Source organism: Canis lupus, chromosome 13 (genome assembly GCF_048164855.1).
Source record: "Canis lupus baileyi chromosome 13, mCanLup2.hap1, whole genome shotgun sequence".
NCBI classification, from domain to species: domain Eukaryota; kingdom Metazoa; phylum Chordata; class Mammalia; order Carnivora; family Canidae; genus Canis; species Canis lupus.
In genome coordinates, this window is record NC_132850.1 from 20399669 (window position 1) to 20414254 (window position 14586).

At 36.0% G+C, this 14586-nt stretch overlaps 1 protein-coding gene and 1 pseudogene across 22 annotated transcripts in view; both read right to left on the reverse strand.

The window, feature by feature from the left end:
- Positions 1-14586, reverse strand: part of NAP1L1 (nucleosome assembly protein 1 like 1) — a 33135-nt gene that overhangs the window by 8883 nt on the left and 9666 nt on the right. For 13 of the 22 annotated variants that reach the window (XR_012005662.1, XM_072772817.1, XM_072772818.1 and 10 more), the window contains 5 exons: positions 13239-13275; positions 8647-8732; positions 7068-7170; positions 955-1096; positions 606-686 (listed from right to left, as the gene is read on the reverse strand). Coding sequence is in view for 21 of the 22 variants with exons in the window: in XM_072772817.1 (XP_072628918.1) it covers positions 606-686; positions 955-1096; positions 7068-7170; positions 8647-8732; positions 13239-13255 (429 nt within the window). In the remaining variant the exon portion in view is untranslated. Of the gene's footprint in view, positions 1-605; positions 687-954; positions 1097-7067; positions 7171-8646; positions 8733-13238; positions 13276-14586 lie in introns of those variants that run through there. The other 9 variants (XM_072772828.1, XM_072772830.1, XM_072772833.1 and 6 more) reach the window with 1 other exon arrangement.
- On the reverse strand, positions 9982-10138 carry LOC140603285 (U4 spliceosomal RNA; annotated as a pseudogene).

Consider the following 14586-nt stretch of genomic DNA (forward strand, 5'->3'; position numbering starts at 1 on the left):
AAGTACAGAAACCAGCAAATCCTCAATCACCAACTGCAATTTTCAAACAAGTTCTAATCCAACTGTGTAAACACTGCTGTTACCCATACCAAACCTTACTTATTGCTACTACCATAACCCTCCCAAAACGTAGAACCTATGAGCTATGGGGAAACCGTTTTAGAGAAAAAAATGTTTTAACTTTAGTTAAAAAAAGAAACATAAACTGTGCCCAAATCCTCACCCCTTGGTGTTTTTGATCAAAACATTATGTTCTCCTAATCAACCAACATTAAAATAGCAACGCTCGGGAAATAGTCATAGAACAGACACCGGATCTGTGTCACAATCCTGCCATTTATTAGTTGTAGGCAAATCACTTAGAGGCCTCTACTACTTGAAAAACAAGAACAATCCTTTGCATGTCATTAAATTCAAAGGAAAAGTTTACATGATCTATAAAATTTAAATACTAAAAAATGTAAGGGAAAAATGAATTTGGGTACAGATGGTAGCAGGGCAAACAGTGAGTGGCTCATCTGTTCTGATTATTGTTAACTCACCAACATTCTTACAATAAAATATTTCCAAGACAAAAAAAACACTACATTAAAGTTGGTACTGACCGAAATTTCGTCCTCCTCATCTGGTTTCCATTCACATTCTTCTTCCGTAGGTTCATAAATTGCATTAATGATCTCAAATCGCTAAAATGATTTAAAAAAAGAAAAGCTTGCATAAAAACACTGACATCCAAGCCAAAAACTAGCTGTTTTGCATTAAAGCTGTGTATAGATTTTATGAATGCGTACCACCAATTGAATTGCTATTATTGAGTTTTTCCAAATACCTCGAATAACCATTTTGCTGAGAGGTCTATAAAGATTAAACCATCTGCAAGGTTGGTTGTATTTCCAGAGCTTTATTATAATCTCAAATTTTAGGTAAAGAAAATAAAGTAGTAGAAATCATTACCTTATCAAACAGAGGTTGATAGAGAACAGCATACTTTCTTTCAAGATCATGAACTTCCTCATAGAATTTGGCTTCTATCTGTGCACATTTAACTTGAAGATTTTTGAGAGCATTCACTCGTCTTTTAACTACCCTAGGCAAACTGAAAGGTTGGAAGTGCACCAGTTACATAGCATCAGAGTAAAACACTCACACTTCTATCATATTGAATAGTAAAGCATAAAAGTTAGTGAATGTTAAATCTCCTATTTGAAACAAAAGGTCTATTCAAAGTAATTAAAAGTCAAGAAATATAAAATACACAGACTTAACTAGAAAATATTTCAAAAGTGAACATTTAAACAGATACAGTAAGTTGATAAAAAGATGTAAATCACATAAATCTTTCATCATAATCAAGTTCAGCAAAGACTTGTCAGTGCTGGCATCTAAGCTGTAAAACAGTCTATCTTAGGAAGTTAAAATTTAGGGACTGACTGAGCATCCTGAGAATAACGACAATAACCTTGATTTAAAAAAATAAAGTATGTGTATCTCACCCATACCAGCTATTTTTAGGGAAAAGGAGAGGAGCATATGTATATTAGAAAAAAGGATGATATCCTATACCATTATTTCCTCTTTTAGTCTCTGTATTTAAAACTTGAATTTAGGGACGCCTGGGTGGCTCAGTGGTTGAGCGTCTGGCCTTTGGCTCAGGACATGATTCCCCTGTCCAGGGTCCAGGGATCAGGTCCCACATCGGGCTCCCTGCATGGAGCCTGCTTCTCCCTCTGCCTGTGTGTCTGCCTCTCTCAGTCTCTCATGAATAAATAAATAAAATCTTTAAAAAAAAGAAACTTGAATTTACATTAAAAAAAGAATGCTATATTTCATGAAGGGACTTAATAGCTTTGAGATATAATTCATAAATCATACAATTTTCTATGGGGTATACGCCACCTGAAGTATAAGTAAACTTATGAATCCCCTACCACCCAAAAACTGTTCACTTAAGGGGATCCCTGGGTGGCGCAGCGGTTTAGCGCCTGCCTTTGGCCCAGGGCGCGATCCTGGAGACCCGGGATCGAATCCCACGTCGGGCTCCCAGTGCATGGAGCCTGCTTCTCCCTCTGCCTATGTCTCTGTCTCTCTCTTTCTCTCTCTCTCTCTCTGTCACTATCATAAATAAATAAAAATTAAAAAAAAAAAACTGTTCACTTAAAATTGATCTAACTTCAGGGAATCTGTGTAAGAGATCCAGAATCCAGGTTAGAATTTTCTGCCATGAGCAGATTGTTGTAAATCAAATATTTCTCTTACTTAACCGCTACTTTAGTTACATTAATCAGAAGTAAAAAAACAAATTACCTATTACCAATTTTTTATTTCTTACAGTTAAAAGTAAAGCTTAATGTTTTGTCAAGGTGATGAAATAACATGGGGTGCTGCCCACACCTACACCGTATCTCAGAAAAAAAAATGAACCCTAGAACTTCAGAACCAAGAAGAAAACAACTATTTCAGGGACTTACACACTCACACGCACACATACTACGGAGCAACTTCTGAGTAAGACTAACAACCGTACAGGGTGAACTGCCACCTGGAAATGGGCAAGAATGAGCAGAACAGGGAACAGGACAGACTGGAAGAAAGCTTTTGAAATTTTGGGTTTGCCTTACAACAGCCAGTGCCTGACCTCTTCACCCTTCACAAAGCCCAGGTGCCAGCATTCTTAGGAGTTCGTTGAGCTGAGAGCCTACAAAGCACTCCCTCCTCCACCCCTCCAACCCAGGTACAACAGATTACAACCAAAGGAGCAACTTCCTCTGCCCCAAGCAGCCAAAGACAATTGCCTGGAATTGACAGTAAACTTTGAGTCTCAGGTGACCAGACTCTATTCTTAAATTCCACGAGACTGTCACAAACCAGAGCCTGATCTTTTCTCCTCCCTCAATAATCATTATTGAGGAGTAAATCAGCCAGTGAGCCTGAGCTCTACAGCCAAAATAACTAAAACTTTAAGGAGTATAAATTTCTAATGAAAGAATGAAATACGTATCATCTGAAGCCGTATTATTAGACAGAACAATGTAAATATATTTAAAGAGAGGAGGGAAGAAACAAGACCAAGAAATCTAAAACAAAGTAGAAATATTAAATATGAAAAATACAGTAGCTGAAACAAATAACCAACAAATAAGATAAACAGGATAGGTTCAGCTTAAGGAAGTTCATTAAAGTTGGAATACTCTCCAGAAAAGCAGCAGGAAAGACAGAAAAATGATTTGAACAAAATTAGCAACAGCTGAAAGACAGGAGGTGGATATCTGAAGAAAAGAGCAATAAATTTCTCAGAATTAAAGTAATATGAAAATCCTTACTCTAACCCCTAGACAGGTGAATGATATTCATGAATATCAAAGACCAAATAAAATTCTAAGTGTGTTCAATGAAAAAGCAAATAACCTATACAGGAAAAGGAATCGGACTGACAACAGGCTTCAAAAGAAAACTCCAGATACAAGAAGAAATGAATTTTTAAGATATTTAAGAACTTTGAACTTAAAATTTTATAAGCCAAACTATTATTCAAATATGAAGGCAAAATAAAAATTGTATGAGACATATGAAGCTTCAGGAAATATGCCACAAACACTCATTACATTAAAAATAATTTCTAAGTAAAAAAAAAAAAAAAAAAAATCCGGAAATACTATGTAAGTGTGGGTGGTCAAAAACCTTGGTAAATTTTACTGTTGCCTTGATGGGAAAAAAGAGGACTAGAGAACATATACGTGTAAAAAAAAAAAAAAAAAAAAACAGACATTAGTAAATTTAAGAAATCAATATGGGTAAATAAACTTAGATATTAGGTTAGAAGCCCTTTTACCATAATAACAAAAAACAAAATGCAGCAATTTTAATATCAGAAGACAACTTGGTTTATTTGAAGAAAAGCAGGAAAAGAGAAAGAAACATTGTACAATAAATTATAAAATAATAGCAATTATGTCCAAAAACAATACCACTTTCAAGAAATGCAAAGAGTTTAAAATTACTAATAAAGCAGCAAACTTACATACTAGAGATAAGATACAAGGATGGAGAAAGACATGCCAGGTAAATAAACATCAAAAGAAGGCTAGAATAGTGGTCTTTTTTTTTTTTTTTTTTTTTTTTATGATAGTCACAGAGAGAGAGAGAGAGAGAGAGAGAGGGGCAGAGACACAGGCAGAGGCAGAAGCAGGCTCCATGCAGGGAGCCTGATGTGGGACTCATCCCAGGTCTCCAGGATCATGCCCTGGGCCAAAGGCAGGCGCCAAACCGCTGCACCACCCAGGGATCCCTAGAATAGCGGTCTTAAGATCAAACAAAACAATTCATACCACCACCACCACAAAATATAAAAGAGGATATTTTATACTGGTAACTGGAACAAAAGGACAAGATATACACATCACCAACATATAGTTAATAATACAGCTTCAAAAATATATTAATCCATAACTAATAGAATCACAGGGAGAAACAGATTAAGTGGAAATTTAACACATTCTTCCCAGAATCTGTTAGATAAAGCAATCAATAAGAAATAAAGAGAACCTGAACAACACAGTTAATAAATCTGAGGTACTAATTTCAGCAGATAGATCTTCACACTCAACTTTCACAGAACATCTGCAATAAATATTAAGGCCATAAAAGATAAATTAAAAAAAAAAATCAAATGAACGAAGCCCTCAATTCAAGAAACTGAAAGGGGAATGAAGCAAATCCAAAGAAGGATTCTCAAACCCTAAAAGCCCAAGTCCGTTTTTAGAAGAGTTCTATCAACTGTTCAAGGGACAATTAATTCCTATGTATACAAGTTGCTTTGAAAAAAAGGAGAAAAAGTAAAAGTAGCCCTGTTTATTTCATTAAGAAGGTGAAATCTTGACTCTAACACCAGGGCATGGAATTATAATCCCACAAAAATTTCTGTATTATATACACATGCACATACACACACACACACACACACACACACACACACACACAGTTTCACTAGAGAAGACCTTGAATAAAACATCAACTACTTGACGTTTTAAAAAAAATTCCAAGTAGACAATAAGTCTAATGGAGTTTTATAACCATTCCTAGTTAAGATGAAATAAGATAAAAATGCTCGTGTTTAATGCTAATTGTTTAACAGAGTACTGAAAGACCTGGAAAATGTTATAATGAACCAAAAATAAACTTGGTGTGGTGTAATGTGAAAAGATTAGAGCTAAAACTGCTATTATTTGCAGATAAGATCTTTTGCCTATGGGAGGAAAAAAAAAGAACAATTGTAAATGTAGCAAGATTTCTGGATACTAGATCAACAGCAAAAGAAGGTAAATCAATATCACTCCTCCACATTAACAATAGTCAACTTGGAAATACAATAAGAAATAAGATACTATTCACAACAGCAACACAACTAAAGTATACAGGAATCAACCAATAGACTATGAAAAAAAACTGTAACAGAAAAGAGGATGATTCAATAAATACAAGGATATAAATGAGACAATTTAACATTAAAAGAATGATTCCCTACCATGTTAATCTATATATTCAATGTAACTCCTATCAAAATTTGGTGGAGGAGTGTTTCATTTTGTGAAAACCCCTATAAACTTACTATCAGCCATATGTGGGATAAAGGTCTCATATAATTAGGCCAATCTTAAGAGTATGTTCCATTAGGGAATTGCGGGGGGTAGAAAAAAGCAAGATACTACAGGGAGAAATAGATTAATAGATTAAATTATCACCCTGCTAGATATGAAGACATATTAAAAAGCCACATTAATTAAGAGTGCTGCTCAAAGACAAACACAGGTGTTTGTAAGAAACTGATGTGCAATAAAGGTGGCATCACAAATAAATGGGGAAAGAATGAAGTGTTATAAAAACAGGCTCACCAAAACAAAAACAAAAACAAAAAACCCTGATGCACAGCTAAATACAAAGGTGGCCTTGAAAAGTAAAGACCTAAAGATGAAAAGGTAAAACTACTCAACAGGAAATGCAGAAGTAACTAGGAAGAACTTCTTAACTTGAAAACAGTAAGCCATAGGTCAAAAAACTTAAAACATAAAAAATGAAAGATGCTGGTTTAGTGGAGAGTGCTATGGATAAAATAAAAATGACAAAAGATTATTTATAAAACCTAAAACTGAGGAGATTAACACCTAGAATATACAAAAACTCCTGCAAAACAAGACAGTAGACCCCAATAGGAAAGTGGACGAGAGCAACCTGAAAGGCTTACAGTCATGAAGAAAAGCTCAAAAGTCATTAGACAGCAAAAATTACAAATAAAATATGCCTGCACCTTGTAGGCTGGTATAAACAAAAACCCATAAAGATGAACGATGCCAACTGCTGGCAAGGACACAAGGATAAAGCATCCTTCATGCACTGGATACAGTCATTCTAGAAAGCAAGCTGGGAAGTACTTAAAGTTTGCATACCCCATAACAAATAATCCCACTGGTAAGTACATGTCTCACAAATTTCTTACACAGTTCTTTAAGAGAGCATGCAAAAAGAGGACCATTATAATGGAGTTTGTGTTGATGGAGCTTAGAAGCAATCTAGATATCCGCCAAAGAAAAAGTATAAAATATGGTGGACAAATATCCCCAAGTGACAACATTCAGAAGCCAGAAACTGCTGACTAGAGATTGCATACAGATAGCAATAGGGATGAATCTTTAAATTATAAAACCAAGTAAAAACGATTATAAGCAGAATAAGATATACAGACTATTGTTAATGATTTATATATAGGACTAGTGAAATAAATAGGAAATCTGTATTTCTTCTAATTCTCTGCATTCCTAGCAAACCCCCAAATAAATCTCAGAAATGGTTAAGATCAGTGTATTTCCTGTGGAGAGGAGTCAAACTTTAAAAGATCAACTCTAAATTGGTGGTACTCAGCAAAATTTTAAACTCTCAATAATCCTATACTAGATACTAACAGACATTGGCTTTTCACTGTTAATTATCTAAGTCCTAGGTGGTTTTAAAAAGATACACCTGCAATGCTGATTACAGAAGGATAAATAAGGACCACGGAAAAGAAGAACTTGTACCTTTCAATGTATCCTGTTGGTGTTTCTACCAGACCATCAAGTCTTTCTTGAAGGGCTGCAAGAATCTGAGGATTTTGCATCATCTGAACAGTCAGCTGACGCGCTTTAAAAAAAAAAAAAAAAAAAAGGGGGGGGGGCATCGAAAGAAGGATTTTATGAAAATGTATTACGCGATTTTAATAGGACAATCCAATAATGAAGTTTTCCTGACTAGCCCATAATTCATTGGTTTGAGTAGAGACGGGCAGCAAGCAAGTGGAGCAAAATCCACTCTAGGAAAACCTGACGTTCAGAAAGCTCAGATTCCTAATGCTCTAAACAAATGCCACTGCCACAACTACCTTTTAACAATAAATATCCTTTCTCCTCCTACAACCTTGTATTTCATCCATCTTAACATTTTTGAGAAGCTCAAAGCTTCATCCAGATGCCTACCTACTATGTATGACTCTACGTAACACTCTGAAGGCAGACAACACATTATCAGAAAACTGCAAATATAATGACAGTTTCAACCCTGGGAGAAAGACTGTAGAGTAGCCTAAATATTTGTTTGATGCTTATTAGTATAGTGTGCTTGTGTGTATAGTTAACAGTTGAGGCAATCAAGGTTGTAACTAAAGCCAAACAAAATGTGGTTAACGGTGTCTAAAAATTATGTTCAATGCAAAAATAAACTAGAAAACTAGATTTAGGCAAAACAAATTATTTTGCTATTACCATCTCTTCATCAATAGACATTACACAAAATTGACATGAATTTTCCCAATTATGTTTTTAAAGATCAATTTCTAAGATTAATTTGATTACTGGATGACATACACTTACTATAACATGCCTTTAGGACTAGCCACTAAGGATACAGACCTATGTGTCTTTTAAGAATGTTACATGATGAAAGCTAATGCTAAAGTTCAGTGACCTTTTCACAATTAACCTCCATCTGGTTTACAATGAAAAATTGAGTCATCTAGTACTTTAATATTCTTGGCCCATACCTACAGGGTGTAACCTAAAGCAGTACAATTCCCCACTAACACTGCTAACCCCCCCCAAATAATTATTTGCTAAAGAAAACAGTGAATTTTTTTTACATTTAATAAATGTCATTTTTGTCATTTGATTGGAATGGATTAAAAAATGACTGACATACAACTACATGTTTTCTATGCAGGAAACAATGAACATTTCCAGTAACTCTAAGCTAGTGTTGTTTGTTTAGAAATATCACCAAAACAACTCCCACCAACATCTGTAACATTTCTGAATTCAGACAAAACTCATGGGCAGCTGTTTGACACAGCTATGCCATGTCACTCCAGCAGTAGAGGGTGGGTATACAGAGTGACTTCTGACGGGTTACTAACTATATTCATACCTTTTCCCTTATTACCATCATATCTCCATCTCCCTCTTCCCCTCTTTTCTTACCCCCACCCTGAACATACAAACTGTCCCTAAACCAGAGATACAGGTCACGTGGGTAGACAAGGATCCAAAAGGGAACAGTATTTGTTAACTACCCTCTAGAAGACATGTGCCAACAATCACTGGCTCCTGAAGTAATTTAAAATAATACCTTTGATTTTTGTTTCTTCACCAGTTTCTTCTTCTTCTACTTCTTCAACATCATCCAAATCTTGATCAAGTTCAGACTGTTCTTTGCTACAATATCATAGTATCACACCAAGGTTCAAATGTACCAATTACCAAAAAATAAATAAAAAATTATAAAAAAATTCAACTCATTTTGTAGGTTAATATGCCTCTTTCAAAAATATGAAATAGGAAATTCAAAAGGTAATTCAGTTCTCTAACTTCACATGTAAACAAGCACAAACTGGAAGTACACAGAATTTCATTTAAAAGCACATGGTCAAACATAAAGTTTTTATTTTAAGTTTTCTTTTTTAAGATTTTATTTTTAAATAATCTCTGCACCCAATGTGGGGCCTGAACTCACAATCCCAAGATCAAGAGCTGCATGCTCCACTGACTGACCCAGCCAGGCTCCCCTCTACTCCAAGCTTTAAAAATGCGGTTTGATTGGGGTTGGTCCCAGGAATGTGAGGTCAGAAGTATGTTTCTCTACACAATAACCATGGATTTCGGTCTTCTTAGTAACAGCACCCTGATATTAGGAGATGGCAAAACACCAAGCTTTTAGAAATCTACATTTCCCAACCTGTACCTTTTGGTGAGGTGTGGTTAAATAACTCTGGGCAGTGAGTGAAGCTAAAAAAGCAAAATTTGTACAGAATTGAGTAAGCCTCCTTTATAGGACAGCTGGGAGGCCTTCTAATCTTGCTCCCTTCATAAAATAGGCATGTGATGACTAGAGTTCAGTAGCCATGCTGGACCATGAGGCATCCTAGAGAATGAAAGTCAACAGAATGAAGGAGTTTGGAAAAACAAGGATCCTGTACCCCTGATGGATAAGAGCAATCAGTACAGTACAGTACAGCCTGGACTATCTTTGGACTTTCCTTTTTCTTTACTTCATAGTGGAGATGGGCAGAAAAAGTTAAGAAGACCAGAGTCTACTTATGCTTAGATCAAAGCCAGGAGGATGATACCATCGAAAGAAAAGGAAAAAAGTAATAAGAGAATATTCTCCCCATTTCATCCTAAAAATCTAGTTTTTGAACATAAAATTACAACGAGAATTAAAAGGGAAATAAGAGTATCTAAGTCAATATATATTTTCATAAAATTCCTTGTGTGACTTTACATTTTAGTATTTGGTTTACAGATTTAGTCACTTTCATGGTTAGAAACAGCATTTGAAATATTAACTTTCATATAGAGACAAATACTACCTAATTTTCATATAAGGACAAATACAGAAAATGTCAACTGTATTATCAGCAAAATGCATAGTCCAGTAAACTAAGGAGAAAAAATTCAGCCTTCCCATCCGAAATAGATTACTTCTAAAATTATCTTTTAGTGTAACATTTTTAGATTTAAGGGTCATTACCTGGGGCACAGCTGTTTCTCCAGTGTGATTTTAGCAATAATCGCGCCTCGGATAAACCTCATTGGCTACGATACTGCCACTGCGCAAAGCTCCAGTGTGATTTTAATCATTTATTGAACACCTACATTTTAAGGCTTTAAAACAGAGGTCGACAGACTATGTCACATGGTCAAACACAGGCCATTATTTTTGTAAATAAAACTTCATTGGAACACAGCCACGTAAGTTTAGGTATTGTCTATGGCTGCATTCGCACTACAAAGCAGAGTTGAGTAACTGCAACAGTGGCCAAATGGTCCAAGAGGCCTAAAATATTTATAATCGGTACTTATATAAATTTTAGAATATTAAAGTTTATGTATTTTATAGATTTATAATATTTATAAGATGCCTTCAAAACTTTCCTTTACTCAGAAAGTTTGCTGACTCCTGTTTTAAAGAACAAGAGTCCTTCCCCTTCCTCCCACTCTTCTAGGGCTCAGTCACCTAAAATTAAATAAGGGGATGGTGGGGAATCAAGCTGTCACAACCTATTTATTCTTTTTTTAAAAAGTTTAAAGTAAAGGTTGCAAAGTTAAGATGGTATGCTCCTCTGATCTTAATCCTACCAAAATCCCTACTAAAATTATAACAAAAGGGTTTTTTAACCAGACAAACATTGAAGGACAAAAAGACAAGAACAGCAATAGCAACTTCACTGAGAACTGACATCTAAATTAACAGTGGTAAAAGCTCAAAAAGTAGGAGCCCAAACACAAAATCTTAAAAAGGACACTTCTGGAACTAGGGCTGGGGGGATGAAAGTGGAGAAAATAAAGAGAACTAAACAAAAACTAATAAAGCAGTTAAATCTCCAGATTCTCTCCCTCAATCTAGCAGAAGCATGGCTGTTTCTTCTTTGGAAAGGATTAAACTGAGAGCTCAGACTACAAGACCACAGACACAACCTCGAGTCTCTCAGATATAAGCCTGTATCACACACTACAAAGTGCAGAGACCCTTCCCTAAACCACCTTTTCCCAATTTGGATCCCACAACACTGAAAGTCAGATCTTTACCCAGATACTTTTAAACCGGGGTATCTGACCAACCCAGAATCTGACAATGGAGATTCTCACAATAAATGCCCTCCCTGATGACCTTACATTACAATCTAAATTAAACCCCCCAACACTCAAATTTTCTAATCAACTTTTTAAAAACCATCTCAACTGCATGTTCTCCCCCCCACCCCGATCTTAGTGACTAGACAACCAAGTAATACACCTCATATTTGAGAAAATGCTTTTACATGGAGACAAAAACAAATAGGGCAAAGAAAATTTGAAGAACAAACATACTATACAGGGGAAAAACATCCAGAGAAAAGATATTACAATCAATGAAACAGGAACAAGATGCTATAAAAACAGGAACAGAGAGAATAAAGACACTCCTGAGAACTAAACAACAGAAATTTAGAAACTCAATACAAGAGTTGAAAGATAAAGTTTCTTCAGCTTTGCCAGAAAGAACAAGGAGATAAAGATAGAAAATGAGACAAAAGATAATTAGAAGAACCAGTTCAACATACAACATAATAGGAGCTCCAGAAAGAGAAAACAGAAATAAGACAATCAACAAAGTAAGTCAAGAATATTCCCCAGAACTGAAAGCCATCAAGTTGCCAGACTGAAAGGGCCCACCACTGAATGCCTAACACAAGTAATTTAAAAAATAGATATAACGTGAAAATTTCAGAACTCTGAAGCCAGAGTGCTTCCAGAAATAAGTATATATGTATTATGTTTAAAACAAAATATGTGTCACATACAATGATCAAGAATTATAATGAACTTTGAACTTCAACACAGCAATACTGGAAGCCAAATGACAATGGGGCAATGCCTTCAAAATTCTGAAGAAAAAGGATTCCCAAATGAGAATTCTACACTCCAACTATTAAACATAAGAACAGAATAGCCATTTTCAGTCTCAAAATAATTTACTTTCCTTGTACTCTTCCAGGAAAGTACTAAAGAACTAAAAAAGAAAATAGCATGGGATACAGCAAACCCAAGAGAAGACACAAAAGGAAACCCCAGGAAGATAATAAAATAGATCCACAGTGACAGCCGCATAACCAAGGTTAAGCAATCCAGACTGGAGCAGCGGAACACCGGAGGCAATCACTTGGAAAGCCATGACACTAAAATACCTGCGGCCACCCCTTTAAGCACGCCAGCAGTGGCCAGGTTCCTCGGTGTCCTTGAATGTGATGCCTGTGTTAAATTTTCCCGCCTTCCCACCTCCATGCTGTGTCTACAACTTGTGGACTGTCGTAGCATACCATCAACGCCCGAGTTTTCTGTTTTAACCTCCTCCTAAATTGTGTGAAGTCATAAGCAACGAACAGTGCAGCTCACTCATTCTCCCTTTATCGTATTTCTGCAGGACATCCATCCACACTAGAACCCCGCCAGAAGCCAACTTCATTAAACTGATGTTTCTAGAATGCATGACCTTGCCCAGGAAAGCTAAAGCTAGACTATGACCCAGATCACCTTTTTGTTTTTACTTTCCTACCTTAGAGACTTCAAGTGGTAATATTGCTTTTCTTTTTAGACACAGCTGAGTTTGTGACTGCTATTCACATTTTCAAAATTAAACATTGATTAACAATATGTAGGTGATAAAACTCTAAAGAAAAAAATGATTTAGACAAATGCCAAGACAGTGTTTACACATCTGGAGAGGAAAGGTGGAGGATGCAATTGAGAAGAGGGACACTGGGCTTCTGATAGTAATTTTTACTTTCAAAACCTTGAAGTATCCTATTATTCTTTAAACTCCACAGATTTCATACACTTTTTATCTTGTATGTACGATACATTACAATGGAAGTAGTAAAGTCTTTGGGAAATACAAGTATGGTAAAACTGAATTTTCCAAGTATTTATGATTCATTATTGTGCTCAGCACATTCCTAAAAATAAATACTAGCAAATAGTTTATTTAAGCAATGATTATATTTCCTATATTTTGTCTTGGATACACGGTACCCAACTGTTATTAACTGCAGGTACTAACCATCAATCATTATCATACATTTTTCATTATTAATACTGCTGTTAATTATATCACAGTATAAAGTGAAGCCCGATCTCTGAGTTAAGAAAAAACAAACAAGAAATCAACTATCTGGCACTTACTTGTCAATGTCTGCCATGTTGTAAGAACTCCAAATATCTATGGAGAGAAATGTCGGTGTTAACAAACTATGTATATTATGTATTTAATACCAATAAAAACATCTGATGCCCAAATCCTTTAAATCAATAAAACTTGGACTATCCCAAAGAGGAATGTATAATCTCATTAAAAACACATCAGTGTTAAGAAGAAAAATCATGGCACATATATATGGGCTTTCATACTAGCCCCAAGTAATTTTTCAGAGGATACAGTCATAAACAAACAAGTTACCATTATGTTCTAAAATCTACCCTGTAAGGACAATTTCATAATAGCACCGCTCTAAAGCATCTGATGTATGCTAGCATCACAGAAAATGAATACAAGAGGCCTTTATTCAAACTCCTGTAACTACAAATGGTCAATTTTTCTTTATATTTTTAGACTTAGTACCTCACAGAATCCACTTCAAGAGTTATTAATTCTCATCAAATTAATGTTAAAAACGAAAGTCTGCCACCATTATGACCCCCAAAGACCTTTTTTAAAAGTTTACTAATCCCGGGCAGCCTGGATGGCTCAGTGGTTTGGTGCCGCCTTCAGCCCAGGGCGTGACCCCGGGGTCCCAGGATCGAGTCCCCATCAGGCTCCCTGCGTGGAGCCTGCTTCCCCCTCTGCCTGGGTCTCTGCCTCTGTCTCTCATGAATAAATAAAATCTTTCAAAAAAACATTAAAAGTTTATTAATCCTTTTATCAAATGTCAGCCACTACTTACACAACTTAATGACCACTATAAAGTGCGAAGTCCCAACCTATCTCAAGTAAACCTTCCCTATCTCTTCAAATGTACCTCCCGTCTTATCACTGATAATGAGCACACCCCAAGGCCACCGGGATATGGGATATGCTGGCATACTGTCAACAAACTCTCGGTTACCTGACATGAATACCGTTAGAACTGATTGGAGCATCTCCTAAATGCTTAGCCTAAATTCTACTAAGAGAGATTAGTATTAACTTAGAGAACACTGCTCTAAGAAAAAGAATACTTGGGACACCCGGGTGGCTCAGCTGTGTCGAGCCTCTGCCTTTGGTTCAGGGCATGATCCGGAAATCAGAGAGGTCAGGGTTCGAGCCCTGCTTCGGGCTCCCCCAGGGAGCCTGCTTCTCCCTCTGCCTGGGTCTCTGCCTTCACTCCATGTCTCTCAGGAATAAATAAATAAAATCTTAAAAAAAAAAAAAGAATACTTAAGGTAAAACATTATATGCAGGCAGGAAAATGTCTGAGTGCCACAGGTAATGAATGTACATATCACAAAAAAATAATCGAAATCAAGCTCAAGATCCCACCATATTAAAATCAAG